Below are 18,076 nucleotides of genomic sequence, written 5' to 3' on the forward strand. Positions count from 1 at the left end.
CTTGCATACCACGTGAACTCAAAAGTTTTAATGTTTTAAGATGACTGAAATTGAATGCTATGCAACTAAGATCTTTCAACCATTTCATCAATCAAAACCCGTCTTTCTTGAGAGAAAGGGATAGAAGTTCTGCTAAAATGAAATGTAAATTTCAGGGATTGGAGGGCAAATACAGGTGTAAAAGAAGAAAGAAGTCGTACTTAAGGTTTTCAAGACCGAAGCAGTCCACTAGCCATGCTGCAGGATCGCCGGAAACGTTATCTGAACTAATCAAAGCAGCAGCAACAACTAGAACTATGGTTCGATGCTTCAACAACCAATCTCTCTTCAAAATCCCATCAAGAAGGACGAGAATCCACATATTCCTTCTTCGTCTTACCAATAGCGAGATCTTTGAGATCACTTCCGGCACTACTAAAGTATTGATTGGGGGTTGTTCTGAGTGAAGAAGAGCTTGAGATCGATGAAGCGCCTGGTGGGGTTAGAAATCTTCGGCATAAGTTTCCATTGTCATTGTTGTTCCATACTTTCTTGTTTGAAGTTTAGGTTCACTTTGAGCACATTTTTCGAACTGATTGACCGAATTTAGGGATTTCAAATTATCAACGGTTTTTCTTTCCACCGGAAGATCTGCTTCGTCACGTAGTTATAGCGTCCTTAATGCATTGAGGATTTGCAAAAATTTACCAAAACAACCCTATTTAGTGAGACATTTGATGGAAACGATCCGATATCGCTGATTACGGCGTCACATTCACGTTCTTTCATCAAATCACGATCAAAATAAAATTAAAAAAATAACCCTATGACGTCTTGCCATGTACGTGAAGAATTAATACTTTGACGTGGTTTGCTAAGAAAAGGTTTGGAACAGATTTGATCCTGGCTAAGAAATAAAAGTTGACGAGAATTCGTTCAACGAAGCTCATTTCCGAGGTCGACGAAGTCAGATGAGGAGGTTTCATCTCCTCCTTTCTTTGCACTTCTTCTTTAGCCTCTAACTCGACCGAGGGAAGCGAAACTCACGAATCCAATCACCTAATCCTTTTGAGAGTTTCCGTGGCTGTTCTCCAAGAACAGCTCTGAATCCCTATCCTGTATCTGAATTCAGTCCTTCTCCATGTCCATTACGCAGACCTTAGGCGGCGCCTCCCGCGCTGGTCACGTTCTTGGACCATCGTTAGATAAGATCATCAAGAATGTGCCATGGCGGAAGAATGCCCAATTGGTTAGCGCCTGCAAGGCCGCACTTGACAAGCTCGTGAGCATCCAAGACTCACCTGATCCAATAGCGGACACACCAATCGTTGGGTTCATTGCATCGGATGCGGTGTTCGTTCTCCAACCTTTGATCCTCGCTATTGAATCGGCCTACGCTAGGATTATCGAGCCAGCTCTGGAATGCGTTGTTAAACTGTTCTCTAGAGGTTTGATCCGCGGTGAGATTGATCGTCATGAGGGTGTTGATAATTTCTCTGTTTTGTATCGGTTGATTGATTCCATTTGCAAGTGTGCCAATGTCCGTGAAGATATGATCGAACTTGCCATGCTAAGAGCCTTGTGTACTGCTGTGCGGTCTCCCTGCGTATTGATCCGAGGCGATTGTTTGATTCAGATTGTTAAGACTTGCTATAATGTATATGTTGGCAGCATGAACAGCAATAACCAGATCTCTGCTAAGGTAGTTTTAGCTCAGATTTTGATGATCGTTAATGCCAGGGCCGAGGAGGATTCAATGGACGTTAAGGTTACTGCTGTTACGGTTGGTGGATTACTAGAGGTGTCCAATAAGACCCTGAACGATTGGAGTTTGATTCAGTCTGTTCAAACCTTCATTGAAGACATTGTGGAATCTAGCACAGGGGTCTCAGATTTAAAAATGTCCCGTTCTTCCTCGCTTGAATTCCGAAATGGTCATGTAACTGAGGAGGGGAAAGGTGAATTTGGTAATGGAGAGTCGGTTGATTTGGAAGGATCGAGTTGCAGAAGTAAGATCCGAGAAGACGGATTTCTTCTATTCAAGAATTTGTGTAAGTTCTCGTTGAAGTTTCCAACGCAGGAGATGCCCGAGGACCAAGTTCTATTGAGGGGGAAAATCTTGTCCTTGGAACTGCTAAAGGTTGCTATGGATCATGCCAGTTCATTTTGGCGAACAGACGAGAGGCAAGTTCTCTTATGCTATTAACCTTTGGCATTTCTGGTGTCACATGTTGCTTCCCCTGGCAATGACATTATTTATTTCGAGGTCCAAGATAAAATTTAACTACTCTTGTAGTTAACGTGACCTGATGACCTTTTGGTAATGGAGAGTAGTATCATATAGACTACTCCTTTAATTTTTCCCACACACAAATCCAGCAAGTGAGGATATCTGTTATCAATTTAGGGAAAAGCTACAATATCAACACAAGAAGTTGTGAGTCTTGTGATAATTGTTAGTTTTACCCATTCAAATTTCCTTAGTTCCTTCCTTTACCTGTCAATGGTTAAATGGAATTAGGTTTTCTTCATGGGTTGACCCTATCAAAATTCAGTTTTCTTCTTGCCTCAAGCTACCTTAATATCCTTTCCATGGGACACAACTTTTGTCAGATCCGGTTTTGAACTTCATCGGAAATCATGCTGGAGGGACTTTATCATTATAGTGTACCTCAACATATGCCTATTGAAAAGCCCCTTTTGGCCCATCATGCTGTATTAGAATCCCCATCTCGATCTCTTTGTTTGTCAATTGGATTGAGACCTTTTGTCTATAAAAAGAAATAAGATTGGGATACTTTTGATCATATTCAACGTGAAAAGACTTAACCTATTCCTAGCTTTACGGTATTCTATTTCAATTTTGAATGAAGAATATCATTACCAAAGCCCAGAGGAAAGTACAAGTAGAGGGGGGAAAGGGGGGGGGGGTTGTCCAACCAAATAGGTGGATGCAGGGGAGAGCCAAACCCCAAATAAAAACAATCAGTTTGTTCCTTGGGGTATCCAAAGCTGGGGGTTGGGGGAAGTGCTTGGAGCTGGCAAATACATCAAAGCAAATGGTTTTCCAAATCAACTCCAGAGATTCAAAGTTGGAGGTCTATCTTCTAAGGATCCATGGCCATTGTGAGTGAGAGATCAGAGCACCGAACACCAACTTACCAACCATGTCACAAATAGTGCCGAGAAAGGATCTTGAAAACCATGACTAGTCCTTGGTGAACCCAAAGGAGCATTTAGAGCAGGGCCAAATGGATGCTATAGCTTTCCCTCATAAAAAGCAAGAGAAGGGATAGGAGAAGAAAAGATGGTTAACATCTTCAAGAGCATTCTAACAAAAGATGCGATGAGGGTTGACGATGAGGTGTTGATGTATGATGAAAATTGGGTAGGGAGGCTAAGGTTGAACGCTCTCGAGACAGAATAGACATTGCGAGGAATATGACTTTTGAAACAAACTAAGGGTGTCCACTTGGTTTGGGGTGTAGGCAAGGTTCCAAGCAAAGGAAGAGAAGAAGATGCTAGTAAGGGATGGTTGTCAAATGGTGGGGTCTTAGGGGCTGGGATGCAGTGGGAGAGTTTTGACCAGACTTAAGTGAGACTTAGGGGAAGAGGGCAGTGGAGTCGAAGAGTTGTTAGAGATGAATTTTGGGAGCAAAATGAGTTTCGTGATGCGGGTCTCCTGGACCTTGCGGAGGTCCAAGAAGTTGTGGAAGATGCTTCATGGATGCCAGCATTCTAGCCAAAAGAAGGTGGAATTGTCAACAATCCGAGTGGAGATGGTAGAGAGGGCAAGAGATCTTAGGAGGAGAAGCTTCCTCCATACTTAGGATAGGTTTGAGGGAGAGGAATCAGTCTAAATGGAGTTAAATCTCAACAATTAAGAGTAATAGTTGACCCAAATGGAGTTTTGATTAATAGAGATCTTCTAAATGAGTTTTAATAGGCATTGTTGCAATTGCGGATCTTGTGAAAACCAAGGCCACCTTTAAATTTGGGGAGGTAGACAAAGGACCAACTGATGGGGTGGAGAAAGTGGGAGGAATCTTGTCCTTTCCAAAGGAACACACAAAAGAGGCCTTTCATCGCGTGATATGTGGCTTTGCAGATATAGAAGATACCCCAACAGTAAAGGTAGGATGATTGGAGGACTAATCTATTTAGGGGACCCCTATCAGGGAAGTAGAGAAGTTGCCTTTTCAGAGACCTTTTTTGTGAATCGTTGAGCTTCGAGGAGCAATGGTGGTTACTAAGCTTGCTAGGGATGAGGGGCAACCTAAGGTAGGTGACAAGCGGGGTACATAGAGAGAAGCTCGTGAGTTGAAGGAAGGAGGCTTTGGTTGTGTTAGAGATGCTCACCAAGAGGGATTTCTAAGTTAACTTGTTAGCCAGAGAGAGACTCAAAAAGGCATAGGGAGGAGAGGTTAGAGAGAGGGAGACATTGGAGGCTTTCAAGAAGATCATAAGACCATCAACAAAGGTGGGGTGGATTAGATTGATGGCTTTGTGTTTGGGGATAGGAGAGATTAGATGCTGATTAGATGTTGGTCAATTTTAGATCGGATGATTTTGGAAAGGACTTTAAGAACAAGTGATGGAATAACCTTCTTGATTCGATTGGCAAGGATTTTAAAAATGAATTTGTAGATGACATTGCATAGGGAAATGGGGCAGAAATCGGAAAGAGAGGAGGCACCAGGCTTCTTGGGAATGGGATAGAGGAAAGTTTGGTTAATGGAGGAGAGATGGGAAGGATTGAGAAAAAAGCTCCGGATGGCGTGGATAAGATCATTCACAATGAAGCCCCAGGAAGATAGGAAGAAACCCATACTAAAACCATCAAGGCCTGAGGCACGATTTGCTTTGTGAGAGCGGATGGCAAGGAGGATCTCCTCAGGGGAGGGGATATAGCGGAGGGAATCCAGATCAGTGGGAGAGACGAACTTGTTAAGAAGAGAGGGAGGGAGGAAGGCCAGGAAGGGAGGGAAGCGGAGAGAGAAGGCTGGAAAAGAAAGAGACAACTTCATTTATGATACTAGGGAGATCAGTGATCTAGGAGCCGCTCCTAGAGAGGAGACCAGGAATGGAGTTGTAGGTAAAACGACCTTTGAGGGAGCGTGGAAATAGGCAGTGTTTGGGTCCCCAAGGTCGAGCCATTTGATTCTTGCTTTTTGCTGACGAAAGCCTTCCTCCTGAGAGGAGAGGGAAGAAAGGGCAAGGGAGATAACATGCTCTTCCTCAACAGGAGAGGGGTTCGAGAGATTGCCATGGAGAATGAGTTGGATTCTAGAAAGACCAGAGTGGCAAGAGGAGACTTGGGAGGAGATATTTCCAAATGTGGAAGAGTTCCAGGATCGGAGGGCGAACTTAGTGTTTCTAAGCTTGCGGGCCAGGGCAATCAAGGGGAGAGAGTTACAGTGGGTTGGCTGATCCATGCCTCAATGACCATAGGGAGAAAAGATTGATTAAGCTGCAACGAGGATTGATTTCTATAGAACAATTTTTTTATAGGAGAACAGATGGCTGATTTACTCAGTCTCTAGCGGCTGCCAAGGTCAACTACGTTTGAACAAGCTGGGCATGTTTGATCTCTATGCTCCAGAATGAGGGGGTGATGTAACCGTAGGTTTTGGGTTAGATAATCAAGATCTTCTAGAATGGAACCATCACTCAATTAGGGCTTCTGGGGGCTTTGCCTAAGGGTTTTAGGGTTTATAAGGCTATTGGGTTTGGTGAAATTGGTAGGAATTTTGTTGAATTTCAAAATTCAAATCTGAAATTTGAAATTTAGGGCAAATTTAGGGTTTCAGTTTGGAGGAGGAAAGGGATAGTTTGATATTCAGAACTGTTTCCTATTAATAGTTCTTCAAGCATAACTAGATCTGATGGTTAGGAATTGAGAAATTTCAGATTCCAAAATTCTACAAATTCTGCAACTTTAAGGAAGGAAATGAAGTGCAAAAATTCTGAAAACCAGAATTTAGGACGGCTTTGGAGATTCTAAGATTAGGACTAGGTTCTTCAGGCTTAGGTGATTCTAGGGAGGGTAGAATGGAGGGTTTTAGGTTAGGGAATTAGGGAATCCTATTGTGGCTAGGACCTGGTATCAGTGGAAAGGAAAAGAGGGAGGAGGCTCGGTGGCTAGGGGCTGGGGTGGGGAATGGTTGGAAGGCTTTCAAGCTTACTTATGGATGATGAACTTGCTGGAATCTGCAGGTGGTTGCTTGAAGAAGACAATGGAACTCAAAACTGAATAATAAGAACACTCAAACCAGCCGAAGGGTACCCAAGGGGGATCCCATGACTCTACCAAGTCAATTCTCATTAACTCAATTCATTCAATGATGAAAACTAAAAAATTATATGAAAGACTAGGCTATTTATAGCCTCCACAATCCATCCAAGATTCAACTAATGAATCCTTACCAAATTGGTGTCCAGTTACCTACTAAAACAGGACCTGATTAAAAATAGAACTACTATTAAGGTAAGGTTCTTAAAATTAGGAAACCCTATCCTAACCTAACTTAAAAGGACTGTAACTCTTAGTATAATGACTCAAACAGAAAAATAAAAGTAAATCCCTGACCCTTAGATCGAGGGGATTCTATCACGACCCATATTTAGCCCCAAAGGGGGGGGGGGGTTGAAAAATGACCAAAATAGCCCTGGTGTTCTTGGCCAGCTTGAAGTGCCTTTTTTGGGGTCTGGTTTTTGGGCCCAACCCTGGTTACATCAGGGGGAGTGTTAGAGGGTAATACTGGTAGGGGAATTCTATAAATAAAAATTATAGCCATAGGAGGAATACGCGATACACTATAGCCTTCTTGGCTGGAATTGCTTCTTCTGTTTCCTCTGTCCGTCGCCTGCTTTGTTTTTCTTTCTCTATCTAATCTGCTCTCTGATTTACACTCCCAAACCATTAACTGGTTGTTCCCATCTTTTTAGGTGTTTTTATTCTTGCTATATATGCTTCTGTTGCTTAAGTTTTGGTGATATCCTGAGTGATGCAGATTTGCTGCCTTGGACCAACCTAAGCCCAATTGGGTTTCCAGACCAAGATGAACCAAGTCTGATTTGAGTCATGGGTCAAGTAGAATTTTATGATTGGGGAAATAACGTCTTTGTTTTATTTTTATTCTATTTATTTTAGAAGTGAGCTGCTTAGGATATCTGGTTTCTAGTTCCTGTAGTCTCCGCATTTGAACTGGGTCCTAGTTAGAGAGCTGAGTCTTGTTTTAGGCGTCAGAATATGATGAATTGAATTATGGTTAAGAGCCTGTGTGACTCTGTGAGTTTGCAATCAACCAACCCCCCCCCGGCGCATGCGCCCTAGGGTCTTCAGTTATTTCCTCTCCCCTATCTTCTCATTCTTCTACCACATCATAGCAGATCACCACTGGGCCTGCAAACCACTGGGAGGTTTTGATTTTCAGACAAATTTGGGATTTTCTATCTGAGTTGGGTTGTCATGGGACCTTGTTCAGAAGGTTGTCTAGGAACCCTGCACCACTCAACCTTTAAGTCTAGCACAGATTTGTTGATTTTGCAACACAATTGAAAACTATTGTACTGGTTGAACTGCTGGAGGCCATTGGGCGGACTGAATCAGCCACTGGAATTGATGTTTGATTGTTACATGAAGGACTGAGAATCAGTACACTGGTCTTAATTGAACTGGCTTGTACATTTTGAATCAGGGGAAAGTAATTTTTTCAGGGCAGGAAGATTATTAATAGCCAGGTATTCTGTGGACAAAGAAAACAATCGTGTCCCAAGAAGTTGTGTCTGTTCTTGTTAAGGATGGGGGAAATGGGAGAATTAAAAAAAGAAAAGAAAAATGAGAAATCAATGGCAGAGCTGATTGCTTCATATATCTGTGTTTCCTTTCAGTGATCAGTTCTCTCACCCCCTTTATATTGTTGTATCCCATCCTACCCTGACACACGTAGTCTAAAATAATTTTACATTTACTTGTCCTTGACACAGGTTTCTCAGTGCTATCAGGCAATACCTCTGCCTGTCATTGTTGAAGAATAGTACATTGTCAGTCATGACTGTTTTCCAGCTTCTCTGTTCTATCTTCATGAGCTTGTTATCGAAGTTCAGGTCAGAATTAAAAGCAGAAATAGGGATTTTCTTTCCCATGCTTGTCCTCCGAGTGCTTGAGAATGTGCTGCAGCCTAGTTTTGTGCAGAAAATGACAGTTCTCAACTTGCTAGAGAGGATCTCTCAGGATTCGCAAATCATCATCGACATTTTTGTGAATTACGACTGTGATGTGGATGCACCAAATATTTTTGAAAGGTATTACATATAACTACTGTCTTCTTTTTGCCTGTCCTTTTTTTTTTTTGGGGGGGGGGGGGGGGGCACTTGGGCTTTGTGGTGGCGGGTGGTGAAGGGAGTAGAAGGAGGCTGCTGATCTCACTGTTATCAGTGTTATGTGTATGTGTAAACTAGTTGTGGCCTAGATGACTAGGCGGCCTGAGGGTGTCTGAGCCACACCAGCCTATCAGAGGTATTTATAAGCAGTGGCTAGTGGCTACGTGATTATGTTACAACTTACAACCCAGGCATGTTTTGGGCTTATTGGTATCTGCAAAGTCAATGACAGGGGCCTAGGTGAAAGTCAATGTGTATTACCCTTCAAATACAACTTTTATACTTATATTTATATGTCAAAATTTTTCTTGGTTAACATTTGTCATACATGTGTATTGTTGGAATAGGTTTGAGTGCAAGTTGAAGTGAACATGTGCAATATGTGACTGCCTCGGGTAAATCTTTGAGGCAAGCTGACTAAAATTAGCAGCTTCAGTTATCATGGTATGACAGTAGGCCACCTATATTCTGACTAGGTTAAATCCTCATATAAAGCATATATATAGATCTAATCAAGATTCAAAATTTTGACTTTGATCAGGGTTTTGGTCCAGGTTGAAATTGAACTTTTGAATTGCATATTTCAGCTGAAAAAAATGGCATGCTCAGGTTGTCTACTAGTTGAATTTTGTCTTGAAACTTTCAGGAAGTCTATTTTAACCATGATTACACATACAAAAGGTATATATATTAATATAGTTTTTATTTTTATTTGGGGGGGGGGGGGGGTTACAAGAACCAAAAAATAGTAGTTTGGCTTGAGACCTAGGTTGCTGCATTGAACTGCAACCAACTTGCAACTCCAGTATGACACAGTCCATGCAGTTGTGGAGTCGGCATGAATCCGTGGTAATAGTTTAAGGTAAATTGGGAGTGATGTGGAGCTAAACTTTTGTGTAGTTGGTCCTTTCTCCATGATTAACATCTATTATGAGTTGGGACTGATGCGGAGCTAAATGTTTTCTTTCCCTATTGTTAGTAATATGAGTGCAAAAGGACCAAAGACAATTCCATGCACTGGACATAAGCTATGAAAACACAAAAGTAGATAAATTTTGGCCAAATGATTTGCATCAATCAGTTAACCCATTGTTCTGGATTGGCTGAATAAATTGTCTGCTGGATTATTAAGGCCTTCCAGTTATCTTTTTGCCTGAGCTAGCAACATTTAATCACAACTTAAAAGGATTTGCAAGGTTTTTGCTGATTGCTAATTTTAACCGTATCTCCTTGTAGTTCCTCTTAAAATGATGTATTAAACCCATTTTAATTCCATCAGATATTTGCAGGACTGTCAATGGCCTTGTAAGGACTGCTTTAGGCCCACCTGTCGGTTCCACCACAACTTTGACTCCAGCCCAGGATATGGCATTTCGGGTTGAATCTATCAAGTGCTTGGCTGGAATCATCAGGTCGATGGGAGCTTGGATGGACCAGCAGCTGCAAGCTATTGATTTGTCTCTCTTGAAAAGTCCTGAAAGTGATGCCTCAACTGAGAATCATAACATGCTTAATGGAGAGGAAGGAGCTGCAGTTGACTGTGAACTGGAAACAAGTTCAGAGTTGTCAGGAACTGCAACACTTGAACAGCGACGAGCTTTTAAGATAGAATTTCAGGTCAGGTACTGATACTTGAAGAGAAACAGTGCATTGGAGATTGACTTGGTGTCCTTAACTACAATGATCCTTCCATGGTTTCCACTCATGGATTTGCATTGTGTTTAAATAACAAGAAGCTACTTCTTCATTGTGTATGTGTGTGGTGGGAGGGTGGTACCAGGCTATTTTCTCTTGTTCTATCTTAATTCTTCTATGCTTATTAATTAGTTTCACAGCGATGATCTGACCCTAATTGTGATGACAACTTTCCTGGGTTAATTGCAGAGAGGGGTATCCATGTTTAATAGGAAACCTTCCAAGGGCATTGAGTTTCTAATGAGGGCCAAAATGATTGGCAGTTCTCCAGATGAAGTTGCTTCATTCCTGAAAAAAAATGTTGGCCTGAAGGATACCATGATTGGAGACTACTTGGGTGAAAGGGAGGAATTCCCTTTGAAGGTTATGCATGCATATGTAGATTCATTTAATTTTGAGGGAAAGGATTTTGGTGAGGCTATTCGGTTTTTCTTAACGGGCTTCAGGTTGCCTGGAGAGGCACAGAAGATTGATCGCATAATGGAAAAATTTGCTGAACGTTACTGTAAATGCAATCCAAATTCTTTTACAAGTGCAGATACAGCTTATGTTCTTGCTTATTCTGTGATAATGCTCAACACCGATGCCCATAATAGCATGGTTAAAGACAAGGTGAGCTTTTCAATGCTGTTCTTTATTTTCTCTCCACACTGTGTTTCTTTTATTAACAGCGGAATGCTTGTTTTTTATAACATCCTCACTGCAGAAAATGACAAGAAAAATATAAAGGAACTCGTGGAACCCCAATTAAGAACAGAAGATGTTAGGATATATATCAATATTCTTATTAGGAGTAAACAAAGTTTAATTGAGATTTTATATTTGTATCAATATCTGTACACTACATACTTGCATGTATAGATGCATTTGTACAGCCATATATGCGTAATCGCATGTGACTGTACAGGGCCATGCATTTATGCACGCATAGGCGTGTATCTTTACTTGGGAAAGATACATTGCAAAATTTTAATGCTTTATAATTTTCTTGTCACATTTTTTAGGGAAAGAGATTTGTTCTTTAATCGTTAATCTCGCGAGAAATTGTTTCACCAATGCTGAATATATGTGATAATTTTTTAAGCTTACACGTTGACTGGATTTTAATTATGAGTTCTGACATGTCCTCACTTTCATTGTCACTGAAGATGTCGAAGGTTGGTTTTATCCGCAATAATCGTGGGATAGATGATGGAAAAGACTTACCAGAAGAGTATCTTGGGGCTCTATATGATCAAATTGTGAAAAATGAAATAAAGATGAGTGCTGATTCTTCTGCACCACAAAGCAAGCAGGCTAACAGCTTCAATAAGTTGCTGGGTCTGGATGGATTATTCAATTTAATCAACTGGAAGCAGACTGAAGAGAAACCCTTAAGTGCAAATGGGATGCTCATAAAGCACATTCAAGAGCAGATTAAAGCTAAGTCAGGCAAATCGGAGTAAGCCCACTTATACTGTAGCAATGATTGATTTTCAATAGAGTATATCTAAGATACCCTTTTTTGTGTGTGTGTGGGGGGGGGGGATTGTATGAGTTTTTCTGCCTTTTTGTCAGTTTGGATGTTTGGGGATTTGCCCCTCTTGTACATATTCTGAATCTTTTCAAACAATTTCTCCCTGGCCCCTACCACCCCCCCCCCCCCCAAAAAAAAAAAAAAAAAAAAAAAAAGGGTTAGGAACCGAGTATACTGGTCTACATAAAAAAAAGTTCTTTGAATTTTTTTATTTTTATTTTGAGAGATGTCTTACTTGGGAGTCATTGAGTGGTTGTTCCATTCTCTGGTTCCTTTAGAAGAAGAAATGGAGCTATACCTTTACTGGTGATACTTAATGCTTTACTCTAAAATTATTCTGTATTGTACTTGCTTTTATGAGGCTTTCATGGGGACACTAAGCTCATCAATATTGCAGGTCTGTTTATTATGCTGTCACAGATACAGCTATACTGAGGTTTATGGTGGAGGTCTGCTGGGCACCAATGTTTGCTGCATTCAGTGTGACTCTTGACCAGAGTGATGATAAGACTGCCACCTTTCAATCTTTACAAGGCTTTCGACATGCTGTGCATGTCACTGCAGTGATGGGCATGCAGACACAGAGAGATGCTTTTGTTACATCTATGGCCAAGTTTACTTTACTCCATTCTGCTGCAGACATGAAACAAAAGAACGTTGATATGATGAAGGTATTTATATTGTCTCCTCATAACTTTAGATCTTCTTGTCCAATACTGATACGGGTTCTCTCCAACTGGGAATGGATTCAGAAATTCTTGTATTAGATTGTTTGCTTTTCCAGCTTTCCTTCCTAGTTGTGCTGCACGGCTGGATTGTGATTTCATTGTATCTGGTCTTTGTTTCTTCTTATTCCCTTGTTTATTTGCCTTCTTTGTGTGACCATGACTTGCATGCTTTACTGCTGGGTTTATGTGTATCGGCAATGTGCAAAACTGTGCTTTTTTTAAAATAATAGCAGTAGCTATAAGACTCGTATCATTTACTGGACATTCAAAATACTTTCAAAGCTCTGATGTTTAGAGTATGGCATATATGTGGCACAGATTGGTGGACGCACAATGTCCAAGCCCAAACATTCTGTGTGTGTGTGTGTGTGTGCATGCAAGTTCTTCTCACATAGTTTCTCTTAACAGGCAATGATATCAATCGCCATTGAAGATGGTAATTATCTTCAGGAAGCCTGGGAGCACATATTAACATGCCTCTCCCGATTTGAACAACTGCATCTCCTAGGAGAGGGTGCACCACCTGAAGCATCATTTTTTGTGGTATCTCCATCTGAAACAGAAGAAAAGACACATAAATCTTCCAAAGGTCCTTTAAAGAAGAAAGGAAATGCTCTTCAGAATCCAGCTGTAATGGCTGTTGTTCGAGGGGGTTCTTATGATAGCACTACTCTTGGAATTAAAACCTCAGCGCTCGTAACTCCGGACCAGATTAATCAATTTATTTCCAATTTGAATCTACTCGACCAGATTGGAAATTTTGAGATGAACCACATTTTTGCCCATAGCCAAAGGTTGAACAGTGAAGCAATTGTGGCTTTTGTGAAGGCCCTCTGTAAAGTTTCTATGGCAGAATTGCAGTCTCCAACAGATCCTCGTGTTTTCAGCCTTACCAAAATAGTTGAAATAGCGTAAGACTCTCTTGTCTTGTTTAAATTTTTATTATTGAAGAAAACCCATAAAAACTGTCAAAACTCTTGGTATTTTAACATTAGGGTAGCAATCTGTTGGCCATCTTGCTCTGGGCAATGGCTATCAGAGGACATAGGCACTACATGCATGACTTGGGTCCAGTCTAGATTCTCAATCTGATATTGGGGTGTGTCTGTCCTGAAGGGCAGGCCAGGCTGTTGGCTTTCTTGGATCATAGATGCTTGAATCAAAGATCCCCCCAATCCAACCCCCCCCCCCAAAAAAAAAAAAAAAAAAAAAAAAAACACGCACACACAAAAACTAAGTATAACAATCTTGGTCATTAAAATTCAGATAAGATCTCATCTACTGGATAGACTACTTAAAAATTAATCATATTTGCTGAAAGTTAAAACTCAAGTGAAAAGCAACTAATACAAAGATCAAGAGGAATAGATTGACTGCAACAAAGAACAAACATAGAGACTAATAAAATGTTCAAGTTTTCTTCTAGAACTTCAGCTGATTTCCATCTCATAGGCCTCACCTTGATTGGTACTTGGATGAGACGCTGCATCTTTCAAATAAGCTCCTTGGATTCTGCACAGCAGTGTTTCAATTTATGATGCTCAAAAGACACAACTTTCATTCACTTAAATACTTCAAAAACTTAGGTAATATTGGACTAATATACTCTCGTGATCTGGATTTGAGAGACCCAACAACCCTTGCCCTTTGGGATTGGTCCAACTTATAGCTGGTTGGGCCTGTGGACCAAGTAATTGGTCACCAATTGCAAAAGTAAATCAGCCTTAGTTTTATGAGCTTCTTTTAACATATTTCTTGCCAAACATCTTGGCATCTCATCACCCCAGCACTGTCCAAAGAAACCTTTTCCTAGGAAATAGAAATTGCAATCACCAAAGTCAATTGTGAAGAAGGAAATGTCTAAATCAGTCCAGTCTTTTGGTCACTCATTTGGGGTATTGTTCATTCTTTGTCCCAAGCTCCTTGTCAGTTCACAGATTTCTTTGGCCAAAGGTCATTGAGCTGAGAGAAATCCTACCAATTAGCCATCTGATATTTCAAGTTGAGTCTGATTGTAAATCCAGCTGAATCAAGATATGACGTGTCTTGGATTTGAATAATTAGATCAATGGGCTCCAATGGGCTTGATCTCAAATTTTACTTTCTGAGACAAACAATTCCATCTCGAACTAAGATGAACAATTCCATCAAAATTCACCAGATGAAACCCATGACCTCTTGGGATCATAACTCGGCCCTGTCTTCTACTAAAAAACAGACACCAAAATTCCTCATTAAAAAGAAAAGCCACTTCTGATCTTCCTCTTCAAAAAATCCAATTAAAAAATCCCTTCTACCTAATGCAAAAAGTGGAACGAAAACCCGGAAACCACCACTATAATCAATTAAAACATAATAAACATAAAAATTTTGTACTTTAATTTAGCTGCACCCTTCAAAATAATCACTGGCCACTGTACCCCTGCGATTACTCTAAAAGTCAGTTTCTTACTTTCATTTAATGAAAAACAACATTACACTCTACAATTTTACTCCTAAAAGCAATGTGAAGACGAATGGAGATGACACATGAACAAATCAAAAGGCGGGTTGAAAGAAGAGCATACAAAAAGAATGAGAGATCATAGAATATGGAAAGTAAATCTTTAATTATCTAACTGTATGTTAAGTGAGAGTATAAGATGATTGAGAGATGAGAGGAATAAGGAAATAGGAGAAAATATAAAACAATTGAGAGAAGAGAGCTATAAGGAAATTAAATTTTTAATGAGTAGTTAAATATTAAAAAAATTAGAAAGGGTACCAGGTTTTTGAAAAGAATATACAAAAAGAAAACGACTACAATGAAACATATTTTAAATGAGAAATGAGGTTAATATAGTCGATTGAAAATAGAGCCATGAAACTAAAATAGGTACATAGATATAATAGTATGATATAAATACACATATCTTCAGTATTTGTGATCTTATCCGAAGCAAGCAGTCATTGCTGGATTTGTCACTTGTGTCATCAATGGAAGGTCTTTGGTTCAAACGTGGTTGAAATAAACTCGTATGTGGATACTATTACTGGGGTTTGTTGCTTCTGTTCTCAATGGAAGGTCTTGAACTCAAACCTGGTTGAGAAAAAAAAGAACTCACCTATACATATTATATTACAGTAATATAGCATGATTTTCTCCGAGGAATATCGTTGATCTTAAGTCTCTCCAGCAATTCCCTGCTGGAAATGTTATGAGAACCTTTAGCTTGTTTTCTACTGGAATTCAGTATATGCTGGATGTTATTTCCATGCAACACATCAATTTGATACTTTGATTTTGCAGGCACTATAATATGAATCGCATTAGGTTGGTGTGGTCACGCATATGGACCGTGCTTTCTGATTTCTTTGTAGCAGTTGGGTTGTCAGAAAATCTTTCTGTTGCTATATTTGTGATGGATTCATTAAGACAGCTAGCGATGAAGTTCCTAGAGCGTGAGGAGCTGGCAAATTACAATTTTCAGAATGAATTTCTTAGACCTTTCGTGATTGTCATGCAGAAAAGCAATTCTGCGGAAATTAGGGAATTAATAGTTCGGTGTGTCTCACAGATGGTCCTCAGCCGGGTCAATAATGTGAAGTCTGGCTGGAAAATTGTTTTTACGGTATGTTGAACTTCTGGTTTTGTGATGTTATATTGTCAGATGTTGAGCATAAAATGTCTGCACCGAATCAACCTGCAGGTTGATGAAGCTTGAATTAGGCAAGTCCTGGCATCCAATGTTTTTGATCAAGTCAATGCACTGTTTATTTATATAAATGCTTTATAAATTATGCCTTCTCAAACTGTAGGAACATGGTAGCAACTATTTCATTCTCTAAATGCTGGACAAATTTTTTCCCCGCCTTTTCCTGCACTTATTAAAGTAGATGGCTTCAAGCTTAGCCTTGTCATTTTATCTTTTAGTGTAAATGACCAGCCTTTCCTTTTTCTTTTGCTTTTTCTTTTTTTCTGCCAGGGGGGGGGGTAGGGGAGGGGAATGTCATGAACTGGTTTTCCATTTACCCATAGAAGGATATCATTTTCGAATTCCATCAAATTTAGATTAGATTGAGCATGAATGGGTCACCATGCTGAGCAATTAAAGTTGTCTCCAATGCTGTATATATTGAATTTGCTTCTTAAACATTCCACCTTAAGGATGATTATTTTCCAGGTCATATTTCTAAGTTCTGGTTATATCCAGATTCCAGAATGATAATTGTTGCAGAAGAGGACAGCTTGATCTTTGTTACTGACATTATGTGTTCTTATTGCCAGGTTTTTACCACTGCTGCAGCAGATGAGCGCAAGAATATTGTCTTATTGGCATTTGAGACCATGGAAAAAATAGTCAGAGATTATTTCCCTTACATAACCGAAACTGAGACTACGAACTTCACTGACTGTGTGAAGTGTCTTATAACCTTTACTAATAGCAGATTTAGTAGCGATATCAGCCTCAATGCCATTGCATTTCTCCGATTTTGTGCTCTAAAGCTTGCAGATGGTGGACTAGCCTATGATAAGAAGCAAGACGAAAGTGATTCATCGGTTCCAATTTTGGATGAAGATCATTCATCTGGATACCCCTTCTCAGATGAGGATGATCATGTCTCCTTCTGGGTTCCTTTGCTGACAGGTAACTTGTTTTCAGATATACCTTCCTAGAAAATATCACTTAAGCATGAGGTAAATTTGTGGAAATGGGGAAACCATGAAGAAGTAATGTTTATTTCCAAATCATAGTTTGGGAAATGTTAATTTAAGCATGGTAAAGGATCTAGGATTAATAAGATATGAAAGCACACAATACTAAATGCTTTGTGACATCGGTACCTACTCTCTCTCTCTCTCTTTTGGGATGAATAAATAATTATATTAAACGAAGAGGGAACAAGAGAACAAAGTCTTTAAGCATAAGATCGAAGAGAAGAGCTAAGGCCCCAGGAGACAACAACAAATCTATTCCTTTGGGTATCATCAACCGGGGGATGGGGAATAGCTGATAGTCTAGAAGATACATCAAATAGAAGGCATTCCAAATCATGTCTGTAGAGTGGGATTTGGATGTCCATCTTCAAAGATTGCACTCCCACCATAGGTGATGGATAGAGACACAGTATACTAGCTTACCAACCCAATCATAGATGGAAGAGCTTGAAAAGTTTCTCAAAATCCAAGACCAATTACAAACAAAACCAAAGGAACACCTTGAACGGGGCCAAATGAAAGGCAAGGATTTTCCCCAGATGGATCTAGAGAAAGGGCAAGAAAAGAAAAGGTGTTCAAGGTCTCTCTTGTATAGCTTTGAGTAGATTTCATCGTTGAATTTAGGTGACAACTATATGAGGTATGCTACTGGGTACAAAGAATCATAAAGATCATTTATTTGAGAATTGAGAGTGCAATTTGTTCCACGTTCAACGGAGACCTATAAATGCTCCTGTACGGAGAAGTGATATAATCCATATTGAAGGAACTAGAAGAGCTAGGGGTAGACCTAAGATAACCTTAGGAGAAGTGGTGAGAAAGGATATGTATAGCTTAGGCCTTGTATCTAGCATGGCCTCGAATAGAACTGATTGGAGGGCAAGAATCCATGTAGCCGACCCCATTTAGTTGGGACAAGGCTTATTGTTGTTGTTGTTGTTGTTGTTGTTGTAAATCCTTCAGCATAAAAAAATAGTATCAAGTGGAGTTTTTTTTTTTTGGCACGAAGTATCAGGTGGAAGATTGGTCATATATGTCTGAGTTGGTCTGACTTCTGAATTCTGATTGACACTT

General features: G+C 40.0%; 1 protein-coding gene across 5 annotated transcripts in view; it reads left to right on the top strand.

The window, feature by feature from the left end:
• LOC149015031 (brefeldin A-inhibited guanine nucleotide-exchange protein 1-like) overlaps positions 1 to 18,076 on the top strand; it is a 22,727-nt gene continuing 4,651 nt past the window's right edge. For 3 of the 5 annotated variants that reach the window (XR_016173507.1, XM_089155970.1, XM_089155972.1), the window contains exons 1-9: positions 1 to 2,163; positions 7,969 to 8,286; positions 9,654 to 9,981; positions 10,249 to 10,671; positions 11,208 to 11,500; positions 11,973 to 12,246; positions 12,712 to 13,214; positions 15,593 to 15,914; positions 16,571 to 16,931. Coding sequence is in view for 4 of the 5 variants with exons in the window: in XM_089155970.1 (XP_089012096.1) it covers positions 1,121 to 2,163; positions 7,969 to 8,286; positions 9,654 to 9,981; positions 10,249 to 10,671; positions 11,208 to 11,500; positions 11,973 to 12,246; positions 12,712 to 13,214; positions 15,593 to 15,914; positions 16,571 to 16,931 (3,865 nt within the window). In the remaining variant the exon portion in view is untranslated. Of the gene's footprint in view, positions 2,164 to 7,968; positions 8,287 to 9,643; positions 9,982 to 10,248; positions 10,672 to 11,207; positions 11,501 to 11,972; positions 12,247 to 12,711; positions 13,215 to 15,592; positions 15,915 to 16,570; positions 16,932 to 18,076 lie in introns of those variants that run through there. The other 2 variants (XM_089155971.1, XM_089155973.1) reach the window with 2 other exon arrangements.

The sequence above is a fragment of the Hakea prostrata genome, chromosome 5 (genome assembly GCF_041222555.1).
Source record: "Hakea prostrata isolate BN-2017 chromosome 5, UWA_Hpros_2, whole genome shotgun sequence".
Classification (NCBI taxonomy): domain Eukaryota; kingdom Viridiplantae; phylum Streptophyta; class Magnoliopsida; order Proteales; family Proteaceae; genus Hakea; species Hakea prostrata.